At 37.2% G+C, this 27072-nt stretch overlaps 3 protein-coding genes across 3 annotated transcripts in view; 1 reads left to right on the top strand and 2 right to left on the bottom strand.

Annotated features, from left to right (window-relative positions):
* Nucleotides 1-13: 13 nt before the first annotated feature.
* On the bottom strand, nt 14-8387 carry LOC127622107 (V-type proton ATPase subunit D-like). Its single transcript, XM_052096040.1, has 9 exons — nt 8187-8387; nt 4102-4219; nt 3708-3787; nt 3537-3604; nt 3408-3452; nt 3217-3320; nt 2689-2755; nt 2514-2592; nt 14-1613 (listed from the first exon to the last, which is right to left on the bottom strand). Exons 1-9 carry the CDS (start codon nt 8225-8227, stop codon nt 1469-1471), a joined length of 747 nt encoding a protein of 248 aa, XP_051952000.1. The 5' UTR covers nt 8228-8387; the 3' UTR covers nt 14-1468.
* A 1953-nt stretch (nt 8388-10340) lies between these two features.
* LOC127622153 (eukaryotic translation initiation factor 2 subunit 1-like) lies at nt 10341-16782 on the top strand. Its single transcript, XM_052096122.1, has 8 exons — nt 10341-10456; nt 11588-11830; nt 12130-12209; nt 14128-14279; nt 14363-14469; nt 14666-14763; nt 14861-15004; nt 16352-16782. Exons 2-8 carry the CDS (start codon nt 11590-11592, stop codon nt 16475-16477), a joined length of 948 nt encoding a protein of 315 aa, XP_051952082.1. The 5' UTR covers nt 10341-10456; nt 11588-11589; the 3' UTR covers nt 16478-16782.
* A 1112-nt stretch (nt 16783-17894) lies between these two features.
* Nucleotides 17895-27072, bottom strand: part of rbm25b (RNA binding motif protein 25b) — a 32148-nt gene continuing 22970 nt past the window's right edge. Inside the window, exons 12-18 of the mRNA XM_052095863.1 lie at nt 26796-26869; nt 26506-26656; nt 25513-25960; nt 20099-20385; nt 19899-19997; nt 18235-18282; nt 17895-18139 (exon numbers count right to left, since the gene is read on the bottom strand). Coding sequence (XP_051951823.1) covers nt 18047-18139; nt 18235-18282; nt 19899-19997; nt 20099-20385; nt 25513-25960; nt 26506-26656; nt 26796-26869 — 1200 coding nt within the window. The 3' untranslated portion in view covers nt 17895-18046. The remainder of the gene's footprint in view (nt 18140-18234; nt 18283-19898; nt 19998-20098; nt 20386-25512; nt 25961-26505; nt 26657-26795; nt 26870-27072) is intronic.

The following is a 27072-nucleotide window of genomic DNA, read 5'->3' as shown; positions in this document are numbered from 1 at the left end:
ATGCTAATCTGAGATACAGGTTTGCACAGTTTTGGTGGCACGAGGGGGACCTACACAATATTATACTGGTGGTTTTAATGTTGTGGCTGATCGTTGTAGTACAAAGCACAATATTTTCCATTCCAACATTGCTGTTGTATTAGCCACAAAAACACTGAGTTATTAAATTTAGACAACGATGATGGTCAGACCACTGATTAAAACAAAAAAAAACATTTAATAAATTCACACCATAAGTTGATGGTGTGGTGATTCAGCCTTTTTCAAGAATTCAATGATCAGAGTCCGTTTATCACACACAGCATGCAGAAAACACGGATGGAATCAAGGAATCTAGAAAACGGCATTAGCTATAAAATGTCATGGAATGTGATCTAATTGGTTGAAAATGAACGTTTGAATGCACAATTAATCAAATTAAAATTGCAATATGTCCTAGTGTTATAATTAAACCGCAAAAGTCTGTGATTTAATTGCATAAATATATAATCTGCGTGTGCTGCGCGCTACAAAATGGTTATGTGAAGCCGTCTGCTCATACACTGAAAACACCTCATCGTGACCATCGCACGCTGTGTTTGTGTATAGTAGAAGACAAAGAGCAGATCACTCTGAAGTGTGCAGCACATACAGACTATATATTTACTGAATTAAATTGGTTTCTAATCGCACTAGGCCATGCACCGAACCGCTTATCTACTGTCCAAAACACACGAAATGCCAAAATAAAAGCTAGATGTTTTTTATGCATACAGTAGTTCCTAAGCAAAAGTGATAACTTACCTTTAAAAATAAGGTAAGTGGCAAAACAACGGTATCAGCCTAAATTTATTTTTTTACATAGGTATTGGCCTAAGAACAAATGAATATTGGTGCATTACATCTCTTCTCAGCACCTTAATAGTGTACACCTTGCTAAAGAATTAAACCTCAAATGACCATTTACAACATTTATTGAAATTAAATCACAGAAAGAGAGAGCACATCGCTGCGGGACCTAAAGGGAAAAATAATTTCTCAACCATATGGAAAAGTCTGGGCTGATCTTTTGGATTCGGATCATACGAGCACAAGTGTATCAACAGTAAACATGAGAGGTTCATCACAGAATATCGTCAGTAGATGGCAGGGTTAGGTTGCAGTGGTTTAATGTATGCATGCAATGCGACTCGACACAATGTGCATAATTCCACGGAATGATCATTTAAATTAATTTATGCACTTTACACGTTTTCGTTTGAGTTCAGTCATCAAAAAAACCCTTGAACAATTAAACATCAATAGGACCTCTGGATTCAGATAACCAACAAGAACATTTTTGTGATAGCTTTTGTGACATTATTTTCACTTTAACCACATGTACACAAAACAAGTTTGCTCTTTACCAACTCGGCCATACAGGAATAAATACGCTGTGGTTTCTTGGAGGACCGCTCGACGAGGAGCGCCACCTGGTGGTTTCGAGGTCTCATTCAAACAGCAGGTCCTCGTCCGCCTCTTCGCTTAGCATGTTCGTGGGTTCGGCGATCGGGCCCAGTTTAGCCAGGCGCTGCGCTATCTCTTTCTCCGTCCTCTCACGGTGCTGCTTCTTCTTCTCCTGGATCTTTTTAAGCCTGTGATGAGAAAGAAGAATGGATCCGTGTTACTGATACTGAATATTATTATAACTATTCCATGGAAGAATTATTTTCAATTTAGTTTCGTTTCGGATAGTTTTCACTAGGGATGCTATAGGCATCACCGTTCTAACAATAAATAATTTTTCATAGAACTGTTGAACACATGACAGGCCAACATTTTAAAGAGAGCCACAATGAAAGATAAATAGATGATAAAAAGATACAAAAAATGACTAAATATGATAACATGATGATTGATATGAAAAAAGGCTATTTTGTTTATTTTTGCAGTTCAAAACAACCCAACTCACATTTTGCATGTATATACTGTATGCATGATAGATAATTACAAATTCATATTATGCATATGTTGGGCAATTCCATGGAAATGTCAACCAAATCTTGGAAAAAATACAAATTCTGCATTATTTTGGTATAATGGATAATGCCGTCCAGACCGCTAGAGGGCGCCGCTTGCTCACACAGCTCTGAATGCAGAAACGCAGCCTTTTAAAGTTTAGTAATCGTCCAAGGCCATATTGCGATTTCAGTTTTAATTAAATCAATCATTGTTGTCTCAGAGGTCAAAGTCTGCTGGTTTCCCTCCTCGTGTATCCTATAGGTAAGTGCTGTTTTCACAAGCGTTTATGGCATTTTTCCGCATTAATGTAAAAACGAGAAAGAATACAGATTATATATTACATGTTCTTAGGAGTACCAACCCTTCTACATATTGTGGCTATTATTATTATTTAGGAATTTTTAAAAGTGTGTTAATAATTAATGATATCAGTGTTTTCATGCATATAACCGATATGCCGATGGTCAATAATTGGCCGATAAATATCGGCAGAGGATACATCCCTAGTTTTCCCTATACGACTTAGACCTCACCTGTAGAATTCCTCTCGCTCCCGTTCGTCCAGCTCTGTAATGATGTACATTAGTGTACGCTCGATCCGGGGAATAATCACTGAAAGGAACAACAGAGGACAAAAATCAACAAAGCATCCGATTGGTCAGTTTTAAAAACAGTCCTGACCGTTTTATTCTCGAACAGAGATCTCACCATGCTCAATGGCGTTTACGCGGCGATTCGTGATCTTGATCGCTTCGTCCAACGTCACAAAGGAGGTCTGCCCATTAATAAATCGCAAAAAGATATTGATGAACTTAGACACTCGGTTTTGCACTGAGACTATATTGATGTGGCCGAGTGAATTTGCAGCCTCAAACTGTTTACGTCTATGAATCTATTTGTATTGTATTATTTGCACCATAACTCAAGAATGTTCACGTTAATCTCTTTTCTGCCATTTTTCACATATTAAAGTGTTTAATTAAAAATATGCAACATGTTGGTAAATATTCCTGTTTATTATGATGGTGCATATAAAAAACGTACATATCATTTTTCCTTGTGTTTATTTAATGACAAACCAGAAAACATGTCTTGATTATTTCAAATTTTACTCTGCAACAATGGCTGTTTGATTTAAATGATGGTTTCTTTGAAGAAAAAAATGGCAGAGGAATATAGACTTAGCAGTTAAGCTGATTGGTAATTCTTGATGTAATAAATAGTATTAGACATTACCTGCAGTGAGGCCAACTCCACCAGCAGCTCGACAGCTTTAGCGTAGTTCTTCTTCAGCCGAGACAGCTGCTCTCCACCTCTGGCCAGACCAGTTAATTCATAACCTAAAGAAACAAAATAAATAAAACTACGATGGCAGACATTTTCAAAGACCTTTGATATTCAAAACATGAAATGAATGAAACACTTACTGTCTCCGCCCTCCTGGTAATGCTCAAACACAGGTAAAGTAACACCTGAGAAGTAAAAGTCATGATGAAGTTGTCAAATATAAAAAGAAAACTGTCAATCCTCTATTAAGAATAATTAAGCTGGCAAACCCGCAACATTGTCCTTCTTTGCTCTGACCTTCACCTGAGCCTTGTTTACATTCTGAATGACTGTAGTACTGATGGGAACAGAAATCAAATTAGGCATTTAATGATATCTGGTGCTAGATTATTTCTCTAATGCATCAACGTTATTAAAAACATTTATAATATTAACTCTACCTAAAGTCACCAGCAGCAAATTTGGCCTCGGCTAAAGAAAAGGCGGCTTCTCGCATCACCTCGCCCATCAACGTCTTAGTCTGGAAGATCAAAGAATTTCATTTGTTTAGTTATGCATGAACATATTAATTGATGACCTACATCAGTAAATGCCAAATGCAGTTATTAATTATGCGCATAAATTAGAATTATGCAATATGCCAGTCATGTACATAACAGTTATTAATTATGCGCATAAATTAGAATTATACATAACATTATACATATGTTATGTAGTCATGTACATAACATGACTGGCATATTGCATAATTATAATTTATGCGCATAATTAATAACTGCACTTTAACTATGAAAAAAGCTTAAATAAAAATATGAAATGAAACCGTAGGTTGACCTCAATGATTTTTCTAAGAATTTGACGGAATCGCATGGAAAGAGCATCAGCTTTCTTCTTCAGCAAACTCCTGCCGGTTTGAGCTCCTTTCAGACGAGCTTTCATTATGCTCTGAGCCCTGAAAATAAAGAATAAATAAACAAACATAGCCTATATTAGAGGTAGATCGATATATCGGTTTTACCTATTAGTCGGTGCCGATAGTTGCTTTTTAGAACTATCGGTTAACGGCAAAAATCAATGCCGATAGTTTATCTATTCCTCTGTGTTCCTCTGATAATTACGTTTTTTAAATTGAAAAGAGGGCATTAAAAGAAAAATGCGACTATATGGAGATGTCAGCAAACACATTGTGTCTCCAACTTCATATATTATGAATAAAAATAATTATATACAGGCTAAAAAAAAAAAAACTTAATTTGGTAAGTATAGCATTGTAATGGAGTCACTATCGTTTTAAAATAAGAGTCCCTGCTGTATTTCAGGCTTGTTTAGTGTTAAAAATCCCACATTATGTGTTCAGGCTTAAAATCTGACGGTATCGTTCGGGCCGGGTAGGGTCAGGCAACACTGTCTCGGGTACGGGTTGGGTTTCATTTGAAGGCCCGTGCAGACCTCTACCATCGGAGCTATTTAAGCTTGAAGTACTGCCTGTTTTCAACAGGGGGCAGCAAGCGAAACTTCACCTGTATAGGCAACGCACAGATTAGAGAACAAACCGCTTATGCTACAATAATATAATGCATTTTAACTAGAGCTGTCAGAATGAATGTGTTAACCCATAAACGCATTTACTGTTAATACAGCATAAACACTGGTGTGAAGGGCGGAATCTTTGTAATGTGTCCATCTGGAGTCATTACACTGATGCACGCCACCGTGCCAGAGCCCTTCTACCAATGAGAGCCTACAAGCTTAGCATAAAATAGCATAATGCGGCAGCACCACATTCTATGGGCGGTTCTGTCGTAACACGCTAGTTTACCATTACGTTCTCTCCTATGATAGCACTGCTGATGTTGTTATCTCCTTACATAAAAGAAACTCTGACTGCACTTCACCTGACAATGATAAAATGATGGAGAAAGGAGCTCTTAACACTGTTTGATGTACAAAACAAGCACAGATGGGATAAGTATATTTCAGCCTATTTAAAGTACGTTTTAATTACCAAAGACGCACATAAAATCTTCACTATCACCTAAATGCACAACCTATGTGGGGAATAGTTTTTTCAATTAGTCAAACTCCCACTTAGGCTTTGGGAAATGTTTAATGTTACATGAATTAGTGCCATTTTAGAGCATTTCTATCTTTATACTGTGGAAGGCTTTGATTGGAAAATGCTAATAAAGCATTATATTGCTACATGCTGTTTTGTTTTCTTTCCTAAGATGGAAATAAATGCATTTACAAAAACAAAAATAGTAAATATAGTGTCAAATTTCAGCACTTTTCAAATCTGCGATTAATGTCAATAAATTATGCGATTAATCATGATTTAAAAAATGTTGCTGGACAGCACTAATCTGAATTATTATATTTATATTAGGGCTGTCAATCGATAATTTTTTTTTAATCTAATTAATTACATGGTGTCCCGATTAATTAATTGCATATACAAATATTTGCTGAGAAAGCCCCTCATATAACAATAACTCAATATATAATGATTATACATATTTATATCAATATATAATTATACATAGTTATCTTTAAATATTTAAAAATTATATATATATATAAGATATTCAGATAATTAAAACGCTTTACATTCCTGTAGCAGAAGAGTTCATCATTAATAAGAAAATACAAAAAGTGGCTTTAGAATACAATGTATTGTTTACTACCATATTATTGATCATAAATCAACCATTGATCAACAGTTCACAGCAATCCATTACACAAGTGAATTTATCAATCAGAGATTTAATATGAGGGCTTGTTTAAGGACCCATCAATGTACACCTGCGTCAGACATGCTTGTGTAGCTTCTCGGGTGTGTTGCATCATAAACATAAAATGTTTAGGTCACTGTGTCAAGTTAAATATAGTTTAATACTCAATCTTTAAACACATCTTGAGATCCCTTAAAGATCGTATTTGCGCTCCAAGTGTTTTGAACGCAAGATTGTAACGCATGTTTGTGGTGTTCTGCTGAAGTATTTTCTTCACTGTATAAACTGTGTGTTGCTCATACAGCTGAAGTTTCACTTACTGCCCTCTGGAGTAAACAGGTGGTACTACATGCTTGCATTTCTCAGGAATCTTCCTTATTATGGTCCGTGGGCATTGCGATTAACAGCGTACATTTTTTTTAACATTGTAAAATGAATCGCACTGAATTAACGCGTTAAATCGACAGCCCGAATTTATATGCATTTCATTTATAATTATTTAATCATTATATATTGAATTATTGTAATTTAAGGGGCTTTCTCAGCAAATATTTATATTTGTGTTTACTTGTGATTAATTCAATGATTTAACCCTTTAATGCATACCTCGGGTTTTTAGTGACCCGGGACCGCCGGGTCACTGTACCTTATCCATTTTATGAGGTTCTGCCCACATCTCTTTAGTATACCTCAACCTTTCTCTTATGAATAATGTAACATGAAAAAAGCTTAATTGCTGAATGCCAAACACTGCTTAATTACAAAAAGTGTATAAGATCATTAAACACAGAGATGTGTAATGGTGTCAGGGCTTGTTTTTTTAACTTCCATAAATCACATTTTTATGATTATTTCATATCTATATAAGTTTACCATCACAGGATATCTATTGCTTTGTTTATTACAAGACACATCTATATGCGTGAATACACATCCATAATATACATGCTTTTTCTTACTCAAGGTGGCGCTGATGTGTCAGTGACTGACTTGATTTACATTTGACATTGCTATTTGATGAAGTAAACTATAGCAAGTGTAACACATGAACATTATGATATGATTATTGTCATTTGGGTTTACTACTGAAATTATGTAAGTCATGCATTTATTTAGGCTCATTAAGTGCCTGAGAAATAAATATGTGCAGCTAATGTGTAGATTAAGTGTTTTATGTAGCTCAATATGTGTTTGACAGTCAGTTACTTAATTACGTCTCATGTAATTTCAGTGTGAAAGGGATACTGTATATTTGTTGCATCATCTCTTTGATGTATGACAAATATCAGAATATATCCTATTTTATTATTTCTTAATTTGACACTATCTGAGCATTTTGTAGATCAATTTGTGATCCGTGCCGGGTTGCTAAAAACCCGAGTATGTGATAATGTTAGGCGAAATACCCATGCATTTAAGGGTTAATCGGCATATTTGATTAAACATTTTAATTGATTGAAAGGCCTAATTTAAATATACAAATCTTTTTCCATTTCCTAATTAAAGCTATTCATATAAACGCCTTGCCAGCATCTTTATTTCTCAAATACATTTGTATTAATCTAATGTGACTCCTTCGTGCATAATTTATTATATTTTATTGATTTTAATTTCATTAAATATTCCCTTGTAAAGCAGACTGACAAGCAATGAAGAGCTCACATGACAATAAATAATGTCTCTTCCCTTTATGAGTGGACTTGAAATTATTGTGCAATTTAATTTCACATGATTTATATGAAAAACAAAAACGACTGAATCTTTAATCAAAAGAAGTTTCATATAATATATTAATAAAATAATATCATAATTTTAATATAATAATAAAAGAATAAATATATCTACAGACTAGTAGTATTTGCATGGTAAAAAAAAAAAAAAAATTTTTTTTGATATATAGAATAACCACCAGACATCACAAGGCATTAGGCTACTTAAAATAATCCGGATGTATAATTAGAAAAGTTACTATACGGAATTATTGCTACTTTAATCATTTTTAAGCTCTCCTTATATTTAAAAAATATATTTAATAGTCTCCAACCCATTAAAACGTTATTTGTATGAGTTTTGAAATTATAACTACATTTTAAACCAACAAACCCCTCAAATGTGTGAAATATCGAATCAAAATATTGTCCATCTTGCAAATAAATCTGATTAGTTTGACTCGAAGTACAAACTCACATTCTAGAAGGAAATATGTCGATCCGTTCTTTTCCAGACATCTTCACTCGTTTAGTTAAACACTGAATCAAACGATGTGCTTTAATGTTAAAAAGGTTTTGATATGGGGTTAATTTATTTTAAATCGCACTTAAATGACAAGAACATCAGTGTAACCGTTATATCAAGCTACAGGACGCAGGACTTGATCACCTGACTGCAGGAGCACGTGACCCCTCCTGCACGCGAGAGTTGGGCGCGTTACTTGCGAAGATTTATGACGTTACATTTAAAAATATAGGTACACCCAGAGCTGGTACACCATCAATTCAAGTTCTTTTTTTTTTTCTTTCTTTCTTTTTCTTTCTTTTTTTGTCATTGTACAGGTACTTTGTCTTCCACTATGGAGGCCCAAACCTGCATAAATAATAAAAAATATTAAAAAAAATAAATAAAGGAATAAATGTCTTGATAAAACAAATATATTTAGTTTTTAATTAAATGTATTCCTGAATTTATTATTGTATGAATTTATTCCTTTATTATTTTCTATATTTATTTTTATCTTTATTTTTATGCTTTTTAGCTTTTAATTATTTATTCATTTATTTTGCATACTTTTTTTTTTTATTTATGTATTAATTTATTTTTTATATTTATTTATTCCCACATATATTTATTTCCATATTTAAATATTCCCATATATATTTATTTATTTATACATGTATTTATTTTTACTTCTCTGTGTGCAACATGTAAATGAGGGAGGCGGTCCTTGCGTAGCTCCAGTGCATCATTGGTTGAGAGCTCAATAGTGCTTACAAGCAGATGGACGTCCCACCTTAGCACGCTCTGACTCGCACAGATTTAGAATATGCAGGGAAACGTTTTGCAGAGAGTTTAACAATCCAGGATGTGCTTCGACATTCATACCAGCACACAGCTCTCCTAAAACATCAATAAGCACCTCTACTCTAAATTAAACAGTCATTTGATACGTGGTTATCGACTTCATTTGCAAGTTGCGCAACTCTAGATATATGTGAAGCGTCAGCTATAGATTTTTTTATTTATTTTATTTTATTGCAGAACTTATACATACATACATACATACATAAACGATCAGGGAAATGAAGCATCATAACAACAGAAATCAATAGTATGGATTTGCGGACATCAAAATATGAAGTTATATACGCAGAAAAAAAGAGAAAAGAATAAGGTTAAATCATATATTTTATGAAACTTGCTCATTTTGTGGATTTGTTGAAGAAACAGCTCCCCATTTATTTTGTGATTGTAGTATAACCAATAAATCTTGGATTGACTATAGTTTTCACAATATGTAACGTCACATCAAAACAAGTCAAGAGTAATCGAGCACACGCTTCAGTCTACAATAAGCCAATGGTGAGCAGGACACGCCCACATCATTATCATACAAGAGACAGAAATGTAAGAATAAATACAAAAATAAATAAATGTGGGAATATTTAAATAATAAATAAATACATGTGGGAATAAACAATTATAAAAATAAATGAATGCATAAATAAATTATAATAAAAAATGTTTTAAAGAATAAAAATAAAAAGAGGAAATAATAAATAAAAAGAGAAAATAATAAAAAGGAAAAAATTCATACAAAAATAAATTCAGGAATAAATTTCAATAAAAACAAATTATATTTGTTTTATCAAGACATTTATTCCTTTATTTATTTTCTTATTATTAAATTTATGTATTTATTATTTTTGCATGTTTTTGCGTATTTTTAAATAAAAACGAAAAACCAAAGCTATTACATAAAATGCAGAAAACATGAGATTCTGCATTGTTTATAATTTTGATGACATGATCGTTACATACAAATACTAAGAAACTGAAATTGTTGATAATATAATGTGTATTATAAATATTATATTATATATTATATTATCAACCCCATAATCAATGACATTATCACATTTTCATACGAAAAAAATATATTTGTCATTTCAGTTTTGTTCGAGGTGATTTAATAAAAAAATATAATAAATGTCTCACGGAATCACTTTCTAAATATTTTATCAATTCCTAAAAATGCATAATTTATATTTCTGTAATAAACAATAATGCATAATCAGTTGCGCTGAGTGACTTTTCTTTTGAATTTCCTGTCGTGTGCTCTTTGCTGCTGGCTTCACTCTTTCCTGTGTAGCTGAATCAATGGCCCTCTAGCACCCGAAGAAAAACTGCAGTTTACAGTCATTTAAAGAGTTTGAAGTCAGCCTTTTTGTGACCCCTGTCAGGTGAGATTGAGTTCTCTTATATGTCGCTGTACTTTTACTCATATTCCGTTCATATTTGGGATGATATGGTGGCTGCTGCAGTTCAGCGTGTGTGCCGCATGGACTCTGATGTTCTCTATGGATTTACCACAGTAATGTGTGTCGACCAGATTAGGTAGATATACAGACAGACAGACTAACATAGATAGATAGATAGATAGTTGGCGTGCAACACTGTATAGTTATGTTCTGTGTACAGTATATAACCCATACAGAAATCTGAGATATTGAAATATATGCAAAACCCATATGTGTAATGTATGTTCACATTTGGTTTTCACTTATAAAAAGGCACATACTTATACATATATGCAATATATATTTGAAAATACTACACACTTATATATTATGTTACATATAACATTTATTACCAAATACTAGTGGAATTTGAAAATTAATATATATATATATATATATATATATATATATATATATATATATATATATATATATATATATGCATAAATATATGCATAAATACAGGCACATAAGATGTTTATTTATATCTTCAGCTTTAGTGTCTCATTAGGAAATATAAATGTTAGGATCCCAAACATTACTTATGTGAATAGAAAATATTAGCATAGGAGAACAGGGAGCCCTGCAACCCCACAAAGCCCCTATATATAGTAGAATCGGGGCTGTTTTAAAGGCAAAGGTGGTCACACCGAATATTAATGTAGCTTTTTTATGTTTACTGGACTTTGCATGACATTAAGTGAAAAATGAAAACTATTTATGGCATTATTTTTTGAAGACATCCTCACTATGCAACATATTTCACAAGTGCCTAAAACATTTGCACAGTACTGTTTGTGTGTGTGTGTGTGTGTGTATATATATATATATATATATATACACACACACATAAATAAAATACAGTATGTATGTTATATACAGTTTGTTTATGGCCATTTATGAGATTTCTGTAGATATAAAGTAATATTTATGTCTCATATTATGAACCCTAACAATTATGGAAGAAAAAATAGGGGAACGTGATGCCACCCAAATCCTATCATTTGGTTGCTCACTGTGTTTTTACAATGATCTGAGTGAAAATGACAATCGCTGCCATTTTATTCCATGTAGAGATGCCGGGCCTCAGCTGTAGGTTTTACCAGCACCGCTTCCCGGAGGTGGAGGACGTGGTGATGGTGAATGTACGCTCCATCGCTGAGATGGGCGCGTATGTCAGCCTGCTTGAGTATAACAACATCGAGGGAATGATCCTGCTGAGCGAGCTGTCCCGCAGGCGCATCCGCTCCATCAACAAACTCATCCGCATCGGACGCAATGAATGCGTGGTGGTCATCAGAGTGGACAAAGAGAAGGGTGAGTGGGACTCACCAGCATTGTGTGACCTAATCTAACCTTAACCCAACATACATGAAGAGAGTGTAAATCTGACCTCCCGATACTTTTGGGAGGAAAATGGCTGAGAAATCAGAAAGCAACTATTTTTGGGGACATCCTCAATGGTTCATACAGAGACTAAATAATGTAGTAATATTGTATTTTTGGATTTAACTTTAGAAATTGTAATGTATCATTTATAATTGCTATAATAATAACACATATTATATACTGTTAACTTATTAGTTGTAGTCTAATATAATAATTATATTTTTCAGGATACATTGATTTGTCCAAGAGAAGAGTCTCTCCGGAAGAAGCCATCAAGTGCGAGGATAAATTCACCAAATCTAAAACCGTAAGTTGCTTGGTTTATGCTTTAATAAGACAATACAGACACAATGTAGCATTAACCCTATAACGCTGTGTGTGTCAAATATGATAAACAATGTTTGACTCTGGGCAAAAAAACCTATGGTATGTAAGTTTCACGTTTATGGCACCATCTAGTGGTTATTTGTGGAAAAAGTGGTTTCAATGTTTATATCGATCTATTTAAACTGGCGGCAGACTTGCATGAAAAGTGACTCTTATGTTGTATAAATGAGAGCTTATTTTAATTAAGTAAAAGTGACAGTAATGATTATATTGTTACTGATATTTTAAAAGGGACCTATTATGCAAAATTCACTTTTACATGGTGTTTGAACATAAATGTGTGTTGGCAGTGTGTGTACACAACCACCCTATAATGATACAAATCCACCTAGTCATTTTTTTTTAATTCCCATTAATCATAAGCACTGTCTCAGAACAAGCCACTCTCAGATTCTGTACAAAGTGATGTCACTTTGTATAGGCCCCGCCCACAAATGTTGACGGACACTGCTGATGTTGTTTGTGTGTGTTGTTTCATTATAGCGCCTAGCGAACGTTGTAACAGTATTTGTGTGTGTGTGTGTGTTGCTCATCCATCGTTGCAAAACTGCTGAAAAACTCTACAATAAATAAAATGATCAAATAACCGTTCGAAAACTTCCTGGTTCATTCTCAAAGTTGTTCCTTCTGACAGAGTCTCTCCCTCATCAGTGTCTGACTCCGGTTCACACATATAGGACTGTTTTCACTGTCAGTCATAGTGGTTATGATGTCCAGTTATCCGAAGTGGAGATGTTAAAACTCCGCCCTTTTCTGGAAATTCCATTTGCATTTAAAGACACACACACACACAAACAGCTTTTTTTTATTCCCACACAAAAATTGGCATTTTCAACATGGTATAATAAATGATCTGTGGGGTATTTTGAGCTGAAACTTCACAGACGTTTAAATGACATCTTGTGAAAAGGGGCATAATAGGTGCCCTTTAAAATGAGCATTTGCTGAATATGAGCAACTTGTGCTTGGTTAAAATATTGTATATTATTTTATTGAAAAAGCATGTTGAAATCCATGTATCAAATATGATACAATAGACTTTTGAGACATATCTCTCAATCATTACATTCATGCCCACCACAAAAAAAAAAAATCAGACATACATTTTATATGATATATATATGTTTTAAGATATAATTAACTAATTTTTCTGTGTATTATCATTATAATGATCTCATTATTTTACATTACAAGCTATTATGATGTCATCTCAACATACGTTCCTGAGTGCCAGCGAAAAGTTTTACAATTTCCCTTTTTTATATGCCAATATAGTGTTTGGTGCATAAAATACATATGATAAAAAATATTTTATTGATGTACTGAACTGTGATACATTTCAATCCATATTTAAAGCGCAAGGAGAGGAAGTCGTCATGGCCAAACTCTCAAATATTTGGGATCATGGGATTCTTCTGATAATACCCCAATATTTACCACTGTAGAAAAACTTAAATAAGAAATGTCCTACACAAAATCAATTTCTGGTAATGACCTTTAAAGCATCAAATATGACACACAAACAATTGCAATCTTTTTATAGTTTGTCTAATAGTTCTAAAAACAGTTGGTCAAAGAAATAGAATTTTCGGAATTTTCATATTTCTAAGAATATTCCGGGTTCAATACGCTTTGATTGGGTGTTACATTGTGTTCCGTTGTCCAACAAAATAACTTTTTACTTTGTAAAAAAAGTACAGAAACTTGTCTAGTTAGGACACAGTGTGACAAGACTAATAACTGTCTATAGTCAGATTGATTCGCCTGTGAAGACTCTCATTCTTCCAGCTTATCGTAGAATTATGTGTCAAATTTCATCACTGGTTGTTCTGTTGTAGGTGTACAGCATTCTTCGGCACGTTGCTGAAGTATTGGAATACACTAAGGACGAGCAGTTGGAGAGTTTGTTCCAGCGTACCGCCTGGGTGTTTGATGAGAAGTACAAGAAACCTGGATACGGGGCCTACGATGTCTTCAAACAAGCTGTCTCGTACGTATTAAGCTAATGCACCATCCATAGAGCAAGCTGTTAAACTGAACAGGAAATTGAAAAGATTTTGTTTTTTGGTGCAGCGATCCCTCCATGCTGGACGGGTTGGATCTGACCGAGGAAGAGAGAGCTGTGCTCATCGACAACATCAACAGACGACTCACTCCACAGGCTGTCAAAATAAGAGCGGGTATTTATAACACCCCTAAAAAATATTATCCAATAATATCATAACATGTTTCATCCCCCACCCAATCAAATCCTGACCCTACATTATTTCCCTAAATATTCTGTTTCACTTGGAAAGATAGGAAGTCGATGTGGTCTTTTAACTGAAAATTAAGCCATGATTGTTTAATTGTTTCCACTTCATTCCTGTCCAACAGACATTGAGGTGGCGTGTTACGGTTATGAAGGCATTGATGCGGTCAAAGAAGCTTTAAGAGCGGGACTCGGCTGCTCCACAGAGGTGATGCCAATCAAGGTATGATGTGTGCTTCCTCTTTAGACTGATGTCTGTTTGTATTATTTCCTGTTTGGTAGGTTCTGTAATTCATTACAACTGCTAATGTTTCTTTTAGATAAACCTAATTGCACCACCACGATATGTCATGACCACAACGACTCTGGAGCGCACAGAAGGTCTGTCGATACTCAATCAGGCCATGGCCGCCATAAAGGAGAAGATCGAGGAGAAACGAGGAGTCTTCAATGTCCAGATGGAGGTGAGATTGAAACTGTGAAATTTCAGCTATTGTACCTTGAAAAAGGCTATTAGCCGAAAAGTTGGTAAATGAGCCTGTATTTTGAGTTGTGCTGTTTGATTGTTTTTCCTCTATACTTTGTCATAACTTGCACCTCTGATTCAGTGTTTAAAATCAAAAGCGTCAGTCAGTATCTGTGTGGCCATCAGCTGCATTAAGTATCTGCAGTGCATCTCCTCCTCATGGACTGCTCTAGATTTGCCAGTTCTTGCTGCGAGATGTTACGCCACTCTTCCACCAAGGCACTTGCAAGTTCCCGGACATTTCTGGGGGGAATGGCCCTGGCCCTCACCCTCCGATCCAACAGGTCCCGGACATGCTCATTGGGATTGAGATCCAGGCTATTCGCTGGCCATGGCAGAACACTGACATTTCTGTCTTGTGGGGAAATCACGCACAGAACGAGCAGAATGGCTGGTGGCATCTTCATACTGGAGGTTCATGTCAGGATGAGCCTGCATGAAGGGTACCACATGAGGGAGGAGGATGTCTTCACTATAACGCACAGCGTTGACATCACCTGCAATGACAACAAGCTCAGTCCGGTGATACTGTGACACATCGCCCCAGACCATGTCAGACCCACCACCTACAAATCGATCCCGCTCCAGAGTACAGGTCACGGTGTAACGTTCATTCCTTTGACGATAAACGCGGGTCTGACCATCACCCCTGGTGAAACAAAACCGAGACTCGTCAGTGAAGAGCACTTTTTGCCAGTCCTGTCTGTTCCAGCGAAGGTGAGTTAGTGCCCAGAGGCGACGTTGTTGCCGGAGGCTTACAAGCCCTCAGTCCAGCCTCTCTCAGCCTATTGTTGACTATCTGAGCACTGATGGAGGGATTGTGCATTCCTGGTGTAACTCGGGCAGCTGTTGTTGCCGCCATCCTGTGCACGTGGTCTGCCACCGTGAGGATGATCAGCTGTCCTTCCTGTCTCCCTGTAGTGCTGTCTTAGGCGTCTCATAGTACGGACATTGCAATTTATTGCCCTGGCCACATCTGCAGTCCTCATACCTCAGGCACGTTCACGCAGGGACCCTGGGCATCTTTCTTTTGGAGTTTTTCCTGAGTCAGTAGAAAAGTCTCTTAAGTGTCCAAAGTCTTTATAACTGTGACCTTAGTGTCTTAACGACTGTTCCACAGGTGCATGTTCATTCATTGTTTAAACACTTTACAATAAAGATCTGTAGTTATTTGGATTTTTACAAAATTCTTTAAAATACAGTGTCCTAAAAAAGGGGACATTTATTTAATTGCTGAGTTGATGCATTGCCTGTGAACACATTCTTGTTCCTGAATATTTCTTAGCCTAAAGTGGTGACGGACACTGATGAAACAGAACTACAGCGGCAGCTGGAACGTTTGGAGCGAGAGAACGCCGAGGTGGACGGTGATGATGATGATGAAGAGATGGAGGCCAAAGCAGAAGACTAAAAGATGGACTAGATGTCTACAACTCCTTCAGCTGAAAGCTGTACTGTGGAAAATTGATTCATATTAACTTATTTTGTATGGTATCAATCATACGGTCTTCAAAGTACGAATTTGCAGCAAGTTAACATTTCCGACAACAGTGACAGCATGTTGTTATTAAAGCTCCTTGTTGTGCAAATTATTTTCTGAACCGGTGGCCTTTCTGTCGTTACGCAAGCAACTACGATCTATATTAAGCCCATTCAACAGTGCAGAATAAAATACAACTTGTTTCTCTCTATTTCAAGCTACTAGTAAAAATCTGGAAGGTTATAAAGTTGCTGGGTGTTTTGTATCATTTCACATCTATATTCTCATTAATTGGCAGCCATGTTGCCCACTAAAGCCAAGCAGGGTTGAGCCTGGCCAGTACCTGGATGGGACACCTCCTGGGAAAACCAAGGTTGCTGCTGGAAGTGGTATTAGGGAGGCCAGCAGGGGGTGCTCACCCTACGGTCTGTGTGGGTCCTAATACCCCAGTATACCGACGGGGACACTATACTGTAAAAAGGCACCATCCTTCAGATGAGATTTTAAACTGAGGTCCTGACTCTCTGTGGTCATTAAAAATCCCAGGACACTTCTCGTAAAGACTAGGGGTGTAGCCAAATTCCCCCATTGGCCCCTATCTATCATGGCCTCATATTAATCTCCATCCCTGAATTGGCTACATCACTCTACTCTCTCCTCCGCACCAATAGCTGGTGGGTGTTCTGGCGCACTATGGCTGCCGTCGCATAATCGCATCATCCCAATGCTATGTAAAGCGCTTTGAGTGCCTAGAAAAGTGCTATATAAATGTAAGGAATTATTATTATTAATTGAACCAATTGTACTAATACTCAATGTTTAAGCAGATTATGAATTTTAGGCATTTAAATGACTGATGTTTTAGTCTTCAGACTTATATCTGCTTTGGTTTCATGTGTAGGCATGGCGTTACAAATGTAAACATACACAAAAACGTAGATTTTTTACTAAAAAAATGAATTTCTTTTATTCAAAACACATCCACTGATAAGTACAAAAACAAAGACAATCGTTTTCATGTCAATCAGTTTAGCCAGAACCTTCTAAACAGTGTTGGGGTCCAATTAACTTCTGTTTCTTTTTAGCAAAGCAACTGGGGAAAACGTTTTGGAGGGCTACCAAAAGAACAAAATGGTAAAAAACAAAAAAGCAACCCAGATTGATTGGCAATCGATACAGTGTAATAATGTACATGGGTAACTGTACTCACAAAAAGAGCTCCTACTCTAATCAGGCAAGATGGATTCAACAGGAAGGCCCTGCGAAATCAAACCTGCTCCTCTCAGAGGTAAAACATGTGAGCTGCTGAAACAGACGGCGCTCGACTTGGCGCGACTTCGCGAGCCGCTGCAGTCTTACGGAGGTGTCTGGGACATGAGATTAAACTGTTGAATATCAAATCCAAAGTTTGAAATGTTTGAGTTTCCCCCAAGGTGTTTATGAACCTGGATGAGCTGTGGAGCCCAAACAGGAAGTAAAAAGCAAAAGTTCAGTGCTCGTTTATTTCCCAAGTCCAATCTTCTTGGCTTCAGTTTCATAAATCAATAACCTCCACATTTTAACTATGAACACTTCAGCTTCTTCGTCCAGCACCTGTGGAAATATTTAAATATTTAGGTAATTGAGCCGTCATATTTCAACTTGTATTAGCTCATAGTCTATGAAATGGTGTTAAAGACTGAACTTACCATTGCAACATCATCTAAAATGCCTTGTGGTGTACTGTGGGCCATCACCTGAGGAAAAACGGCAACACTCATCATAAAACACTTGATCTGGTACAGAGAAGTAAAACAGTGCAAACATGTGATCCATTCATGTGGAGGTCAGAGAGAGGTCTTAAAACTAACATTGACAAACAAGATGACTTAAATGGAGAGAAAATAAAATAATAATATTTAATAATGCATCAGTTTAATTACATAACAGTGATATATTCATAATGATTTTGCTGGCGATTATAAAATTAAGTTGAAACTAACACGTGTAATATGCGTTTATTAAAAAACAGGAAAATATGCTTTAAATGGATGGTTATTGTGTATCAATTAAATATTTGAATTAGATTTTTACTGGCTTTAAATTTGAATATTCTTGTTTTAAATAAATATTTTTAATCTAATACAAAAAGATTCTTAAATGCATTTCAAATTACTATTTTGAATAGAATCGTAAAACTAGATTTTACGTCATTTCCAACGAATAGTTTTAATAGAATCGTAAAACTAGATTTTACGTCATTTCCAACGAAAACTTTGAATAGAATCGTAAAACTAGATTTGACGTCATTTCCAAAGAATAGTTTGAATAGAATCGTAAAACTAGATTTGACGTCATTTCCAAAGAATAGTTTGAATAGAATCGTAAAACTAGATTTGACGTCATTTCCAAAGAATAGTTTGAATAGAATCGTAAAACTAGATTTGACGTCATTTCCAACGAAAACTTTGAATAGAATCGTAAAACTAGATTTGACGTCATTTCCAACGAAAACTTTGAATAGAATCGTAAAACTAGATTTGACGTCATTTCCAACGAAAACTTTGAATAGAATCGTAAAACTAGATTTGACGTCATTTCCAACGAAAACTTTGAATAGAATCGTAAAACTAGATTTGACGTCATTTCCAACGAAAACTTTGAATAGAATCGTAAAACTAGATTTGACGTCATTTCCAACGAATACTTTGAATAGAATCGTAAAACTAGATTTGACGTCATTTCGAACGAATACTTTGAATAGAATCGTAAAACTAGATTTGACGTCATTTCCAACGAATACTTTGAATAGAATCGTAAAACTAGATTTGACGTCATTTCCAACGAAAACTTTGAATAGAATCGTAAAACTAGATTTGACGTCATTTCCAAAGAATAGTTTGAATAGAATCGTAAAACTAGATTTGACGTCATTTCCAACGAAAACTTTGAATAGAATCGTAAAACTAGATTTGACGTCATTTCCAACGAAAACTTTGAATAGAAACGTAAAACTAGATTTGACGTCATTTCCAACGAAAACTTTGAATAGAATCGTAAAACTAGATTTGACGTCATTTCCAACAAATACTTTGAATAGAATCTTAAAACTAGACTTTACGTCATTTCGAACGAATACTTTGAATGTAACTAAAACTAGATTGTTACTTTATTTTAACTATTTTAAATGACTCAAAATTAAATTTTTATCTACTATTTTTACAGTATTTTGATTAAATATTTGAATATACTAAACACATTTTTACTGTATTTCAGTAATTAAATGTTGAATCTACTTTTGATATATATTTTAAGCTTTAATCATGCAGCTCTTTGCGCAACCATTCTGAAAAGAAACAAAACCGCAGTTTACCTTTGAGCAAACGAAGTCGACTAATGTAGCTTCTTCTTCACCAATGTACTCTACAATCTTCTTATTGATCCACGGTCGAATGCGCTTCTCCATAAGATTCTGAATAGTGATACGTTCAAATAGAAATGTATATAATTTACAACAACACTTGAGACATAACCAGCAACTCCCCCCAAAAAAATAACAGCAGTCATTCTCACCGTATCAACGACAGACCAGTCGAGCGGGTAGTTGAAGAGCTCTGGTTTGGCAGTAGGAATCTTCTCAATCAGACTCTTGATGTGTTTGCGTTTCTCCTCCGTGTTCACGCCTTTACCCCCGGCTGCTCCATCTCCTCCCTTCTCCTCGTCCTCATAGTCTAAAGGCACCAGCTTTCTCTTGCGCGGCGCTTCGTCCACCTCATCATCGTCAAAGCGGTTGAAGACGCTTTCCACCGCCAGCTTCTTCCGCTTTGCTACACTTGGCTGACTCGGGCTACCAGTGGGACCTTACCATTCGATAGAGAGAAAACGTTAGTGAAACCAGAGCCAAATACGGCAGCGAAAAATACACAGAATTGGCATCTGAAGTACTTCCAGAATTAATATAAATTGAATTTGGATTGATAAACAAATCAGGACTTAATCCTTCATATGTCAATGCTCATTTATAGACATTATTCTGGACATATGTTATATAAAATCCAAAAATAGGGACCAAAATAGGTAGTTTATACCAATAATGCTGGAATTTCATAATTCTCCATACCAATGTCTTTACCAGAGCAAACAAATATTCTATTGAACATGATCCTTTATTTAACATTTTTTTACTTTTCAGTCAAAAGAGAAAATGGGCTGCAATACGTAAAATAGTAATCAAGTTACGCAAATTCAGTCGAAAAAAGGCCTCAAATTAACCAGAAAACATTTGTTAAATTAAATAGAACTGTTATACCAGACACTTAAAGTTAAATTATCCTAATTATAATGGATGAAATGGGAACAACAATTTATAAAATCACATTTACACCCTAGCTGTATGTCAAGACAACAAACTGAATACCAGATTGAGAGAGAGCGCCAAACCCGTTGTCTGTTAAAGAATACTGCAATGAAAATCCAAACGCAAGCGACCGCCGAACCCGTTGTCTATTGAAGATTAAGGTCAAAATTGGAACGCAAGCGACCGCCGAACCCGTTGTCTATTGAAGATTACTGTGGTCAAAATTCAAAAGCAAACGACCGCCGAACCCATTGTCAATTAAAGATTAAGGTCAAAATTGGAACGCAAGCGACCGCCGAACCCGTTGTCTATGGAAGATTAAGGTCAAAATTGGAACGCAAGCGACCGCCGAACCCGTTGTCTACTGAAGATTAAGGTCAAAATTCAAACGCAAGCGACCGCCGATCCCATTGTCTATTAAAGATTAAGGTCAAAATTGGAACGCAAGCGACCGCCGAACCCGTTGTCTATTGAAGATTAAGGTCAAAATTCAAACGCAAGCGACCGCCGAACCCGTTGTCTATTGAAGATTAAGGTCAAAATTCAAACGCAAGCGACCGCCGAACCCGTTGTCTATTGAAGATTAAGGTCAAAATTCAAACGCAAGCGACCGCCGAACCCGTTGTCTATTGAAGATTAAGGTCAAAATTGGAACGCAAGCGACCGCCGAACCCGTTGTCTATTGAAGATTAAGGTCAAAATTGGAACGCAAGCGACCGCCGAACCCGTTGTCTATTGAAGATTAAGGTCAAAATTCAAACGCAAGCGACCGCCGAACCCGTTGTCTATTGAAGAATGCTGTCGTCAAAATTCAAACGCAAGCGACCACCGAACCCGTTGTCTATTGAAGAATGCTGTCGTCAAAATTCAAACGTAAGCGACCGCCGAACCCGTTGTCTATTGAAGAATGCTGTGGTCAAAATTCAAACGCAAGCGACCGCCGAACCCGTTGTCTATTGAAGAATGCTGTCGTCAAAATTCAAACGCAAGCAACCGCCAAACCCGTTGTCTATTGAAGATTAAGGTCAAAATTCAAACGCAAGTGACCGCCAAACCCGTTGTCTATTGAAGAATACTGTGGTCAAAATTCAAACGCAAGTGACCGCCGAACCCGTTGTCTATTGAAGATTAAGGTCAAAATTCAAATGCAAGCGACCGCCAAACCCGTTGTCTCTTGAAGATTAAGGTCAAAATTAAAACGCAAGCGACCGCCAAACCTGTTGTCTATTGAAGATTAAGGTCAAAATTCAAACGCAAGTGACCGCCAAACCCGTTGTCTATTGACGAATACTGTGGTCAAAGGTCAAACGCAAGCGACCGCCAAATCAGTTGTCTATTGAAGAATGCTGTAGTCAAACTTCGAACGCAAGCGACCGCCGAACCCGTTGTCTATTGAAGAATGCTGTAGTCAAAATTAGAACGCGAACGATCGCTGAACCCATTGTCTATTGAAGATTAAGGTCAAAATTGGAACGCAAGCGACCGCCGAACCCGTTTTCTATTGAAGAATGCTGTCGTCAAAATTCTAACGCAAGCGACCGCCATACCCGTTGTCTATTGAAGATTAAGGTCAAAATTTAAACGCAAGCGACCGCCGAACCCATTGTCTACTGACGAATACTGTGGTCAAAGGTCAAACGCAAGCGACCGCCGAACCCGTTGTCTATTGAAGAATACAGTGGTTAAAATTCAAATGCAAGTGACAGCCAAACCCATTGTCTATTGAAGAATGCTGTCGTCAAAATTCAAACGCAAGCTGCCGCCAAACCCATTGTCTCTTGAAGATTAAGGTCAAAATTTAAATGCAAGTGACCGCCAAACCCGTTGTCTATTGAAGAATACTGTGGTCAAAGGTCAAACGCAAGCGACCGCCGAACCCGTTGTCTATTGAAGAATACTGTGGTCAAAGGTCAAACGCAAGCAACCGCCAAACCCGCTGTCTATTGAAGAATACTGTGGTCAAAGGTCAAATGCAAGCGACCGCCGAATCCGTTGTCTCTTGAAGAATGCTGTCGTCAAAATTCAAACACAGCTGACCGCCGAATCCGTTGAATATTGAAAAATATTGCGGTGAAAGTCCAAAACGCAAGTGCATGACAAACCCGTTGTCTATTAAAGAATGCTGTCGTCAAAATTCAAACGCAAGCAACCGCCAAACCCGTTGTCTCTTGAAGATTAAGGTCAAAATTAAAACGCAAGTGACCGCCAAACCCGTTGTCTATTGACGAATACTGTGGTCAAAGGTCAAACGCAAGCGACCGCCAAATCAGTTGTCTATTGAAGAATGCTGTAGTCAAACTTCGAACGCAAGCGACCGCCGAACCCGTTGTCTATTGAAGAATGCTGTAGTCAAAATTAGAACGCGAACGATCGCTGAACCCATTGTCTATTGAAGATTAAGGTCAAAATTTAAACGCAAGCGACCGCCGAACCCATTGTCTACTGACGAATACTGTGGTCAAAGGTCAAACGCAAGCGACCGCCGAACCCATTGTCTATTGAAGAATACTGTCGTCAAAATTCAAACGCAAGCAACCGCCAAACCCATTGTCTCTTGAAGATTAAGGTCAAAATTTAAATGCAAGTGACCGCCAAACCCGTTGTCTATTGAAGAATACTGTGGTCAAAGGTCAAACGCAAGCGACCGCCGAACCCGTTGTCTATTGAAGAATACTGTGGTCAAAGGTCAAACGCAAGCGACCGCTGAAACCGTTGTCTATTGAAGAATACTGTGGTCAAAGGTCAAACGCAAGCAACCGCCAAACCCGCTGTCTATTGAAGAATACTGTGGTCAAAGGTCAAATGCAAGCGACCGCCGAATCCGTTGTCTCTTGAAGAATGCTGTCGTCAAAATTCAAACACAAGCGACCGCCGAATCCGTTGAATATTGAAAAATATTGCGGTGAAAGTCCAAAACGCAAGTGCATGACAAACCCGTTGTCTATTAAAGAATGCTGTCGTCAAAATTCAAACGCAAGCAACCGCCAAACCCGTTGTCTCTTGAAGATTAAGGTCAAAATTAAAACGCAAGTGACCGCCAAACCCGTTGTCTATTGAAGATTAAGGTCAAAATTCTAACGCAAGCGACCGCCAAACCCGTTGTCTATTGAAGATTAAGGTCAAAATTCAAACGCAAGCGACTGCCGAACCCGTTGTCTATTGACGAATACTGTGGTCAAAGGTCAAACGCAAGCGACCGCCGAACCCGTTGTCTATTGAAGAATACTGTGGTCAAAGGTCAAACGCAAGTGACCGCCGAACCCATTGTCTATTGAAGAATACTGTGGTCAAAGGTCAAACACAAGCGACCGCCAAACCCATTGTCTATTGAAGAATACTGTGGTCAAAGGTCAAACGCAAGCAACCGCCGAACCCGTTGTCTCTTGAAGAATACAGTGGTTAAAATTAAAATGCAAGTGACCGCCGAACCCGTTGTCTCTTGAAGATTAAGGTCAAAATTAAAATGCAAGGGACCGCCAAACCCGTTGACTATTGACGAATACTGTGGTCAAAGGTCAAACGCAAGTGACCGCCGAAACCGTTGTCTATTGAAGATTAAGGTCAAAATTAAAATGCAAGCGACCGCCAAACCCATTGTCTCTTGAAGATTAAGGTCAAAATTAAAATACAAGCGACCGCCAAACCCATTGTCTATTGAAGAATACTGTGGTCAAAGGTCAAACGCAAGCAACCGCCGAACCCGTTGTCTCTTGAAGAATACAGTGGTTAAAATTAAAATGCAAGTGACCGCCGAACCCATTGTCTACTGAAGAATGCTGTCGGCAAAATTCAAACGCAAGCAACCGCCAAACCCGTTGTCTATTGAAGAATGCTGTCGTCAAAATTCAAACGCAAGCGACCGCCGAACCCGTTGTCTCTTGAAGATTAAGGTCAAAATTAAAATGCAAGGGACCGCCAAACCCGTTGACTATTGACGAATACTGTGGTCAAAGGTCAAACGCAAGCGACCGCCGAAACCGTTGTCTATTGAAGATTAAGGTCAAAATTAAAATGCAAGCGACCGCCAAACCCGTTGTCTCTTGAAGATTAAGGTCAAAATGAAAATGCAAGCGACCGCCAAACCCATTGTCTATTGAAGAATACTGTGGTCAAAGGTCAAACGCAAGCGACCGCCGAAACCGTTGTCTATTGAAGATTAAGGTCAAAATTAAAATGCAAGCGACCGCCAAACCCGTTGTCTCTTGAAGATTAAGGTCAAAATGAAAATGCAAGCGACCGCCAAACCCGTTGTCTATTGAAGAATGCTGTCGTCAAAGGTCAAACGCAAGCGACCGCCGAATCCGTTGTCTCTTGAATAATACAGTGGTTAAAATTCAAACACAAGCGACCGCCGAATCCGTTGTCTCTTGAATAATACAGTGGTTAAAATTCAAACACAAGCGACCGCAGAATCCGTTGAATATTGAAAAATATTGCGGTGAAAATCCAAAACGCAAGTGCATGACAAACCCGTTGTCTATTAAAGATTGTGGCAAAAATTATAACGCAATCGAATGGCAAACCCACGTCTATTGAAGAATATTAAGGTAAAAATGTAAATGCTGTTTTCTTCCCAGTGTGTTTAGCTCTTCAACCAAGAATAATTTCGCTAGACGTAACACGAGCACACCTAGTTTGAGGCTCAGGCCGATCTTGGGGCGGTTCTCCTCCTGAAGCTGGACTTCTGGGGGCGAGTTTTCATGAGGGATGATGATGCCGCAGGGTGACTCCTCTCGGGGCGTGTTGGGCGTGGCGTTACCGCTGGCTGAAGACACCGAGGGAGCGGACACGATGGGCCTCATGGTGGGTTTGAGGCAGGGTTTGGATTCCTCCTCATCCTCTAGATCCTCCCCTTCCTCTACATCATCATCATCATCATCATCATGATCAGATGGGGTGTGGGCATGAACATGTGCTTCACCACTTCCCTTACGCCTGTCTCGGTCTCTGTCCCTGTCCCTTTCCCGTTCCCTTTCCCGCCCCCTGTCTCTCTCATCTCGTGAGGGTTTGTGAACTTTCTCCTCCTCAGGCTCGGGCTTCACTGGTGGTTGCCGCAAACGCTCTGCCTCTTCCTCCATCTGATGGACAGAAAGACACCAGTGAACACAAATCATTTCTTTACGAAACAGAATTGTCTGAATCATTTTCCACAACCCACTACCATGGTTGGGCAATAGCAAAAAAGTCAGAGGAACCATCATTTCGACCCAACAGCTATTTTAGCCAATTTACATATACATATATATATATATATATATATACATATACATATACATACACATATACATACATATACATATACATATACATACATAAAATTTATAAGAATGTTATTGTATCATTTTCACCATCATATGCACCCTCATACCAATATAAAAAAATAAAACAGCAATATTGACTAAATTTGTATTAATTTTGTATTATTTCATTATTAAATTCCAATGACATGAAATTCACGATAATGTTTTTTTTTTTTTACTTTTTTTTTTTTACCAGCAATCATTGTGAATATATCATCGAAATGTATCACCTATATACAACCAATAGTAAACATAAGCACAAGGCGGCATATTTAATTAAAATAATGTTTGTACAGCAATGAAGTAAACAGTTGTAGACTCACCCTGCGTAACTCTGCGTCTGGATCAGGGTGTCCCTCAGCCAGCAGTCTCTGTCTGATCTCCTCCAGCTCTTCCTTTTCTCGTTTCCGGTCACGCTCGTCCAGTTCCATCTCTTTCTCTCTGTCCCGAAGTCGCTTCTGGAGAGCGCTGCCCCTGCAGGCAAAACAGAGGAACAGCACAGACCTGTTAATGCACCCGAGCGTCCCAGACCGTCTGTTGCATATTGTACACAAAAACAGAAGGAGCTCACTGAAATCTAGCGGAGTCATTTAAACTGTTCTCTAGAATTCACCTGTAGTATTTTGGGTCATCCCTTTCGTCATCATAATCCTCAAGAAATTCCTTCAGTCGCTTTCCTTCTTTAGCCTGAAAAGAAAGAAGAAAAAACAAACTAAAATGAGCTGAACTGTATTGTCACCAAAGTGATTAAAATGACATAAGACAGTTCTTGCTCTAAAATCTGACCAAACATTCATTGAATTCTATATTAATGTGCAAAGATGCTATGCTGTTAAACAGACTGAAATTGAAATTGTTCAATGTGATTATTATTAAAAGTAATTCTGCAT

The sequence above is a fragment of the Xyrauchen texanus genome, chromosome 28 (genome assembly GCF_025860055.1).
Source record: "Xyrauchen texanus isolate HMW12.3.18 chromosome 28, RBS_HiC_50CHRs, whole genome shotgun sequence".
NCBI lineage: Eukaryota > Metazoa > Chordata > Actinopteri > Cypriniformes > Catostomidae > Xyrauchen > Xyrauchen texanus.
This window is presented reverse-complemented; position numbering and strand designations above follow the sequence as displayed.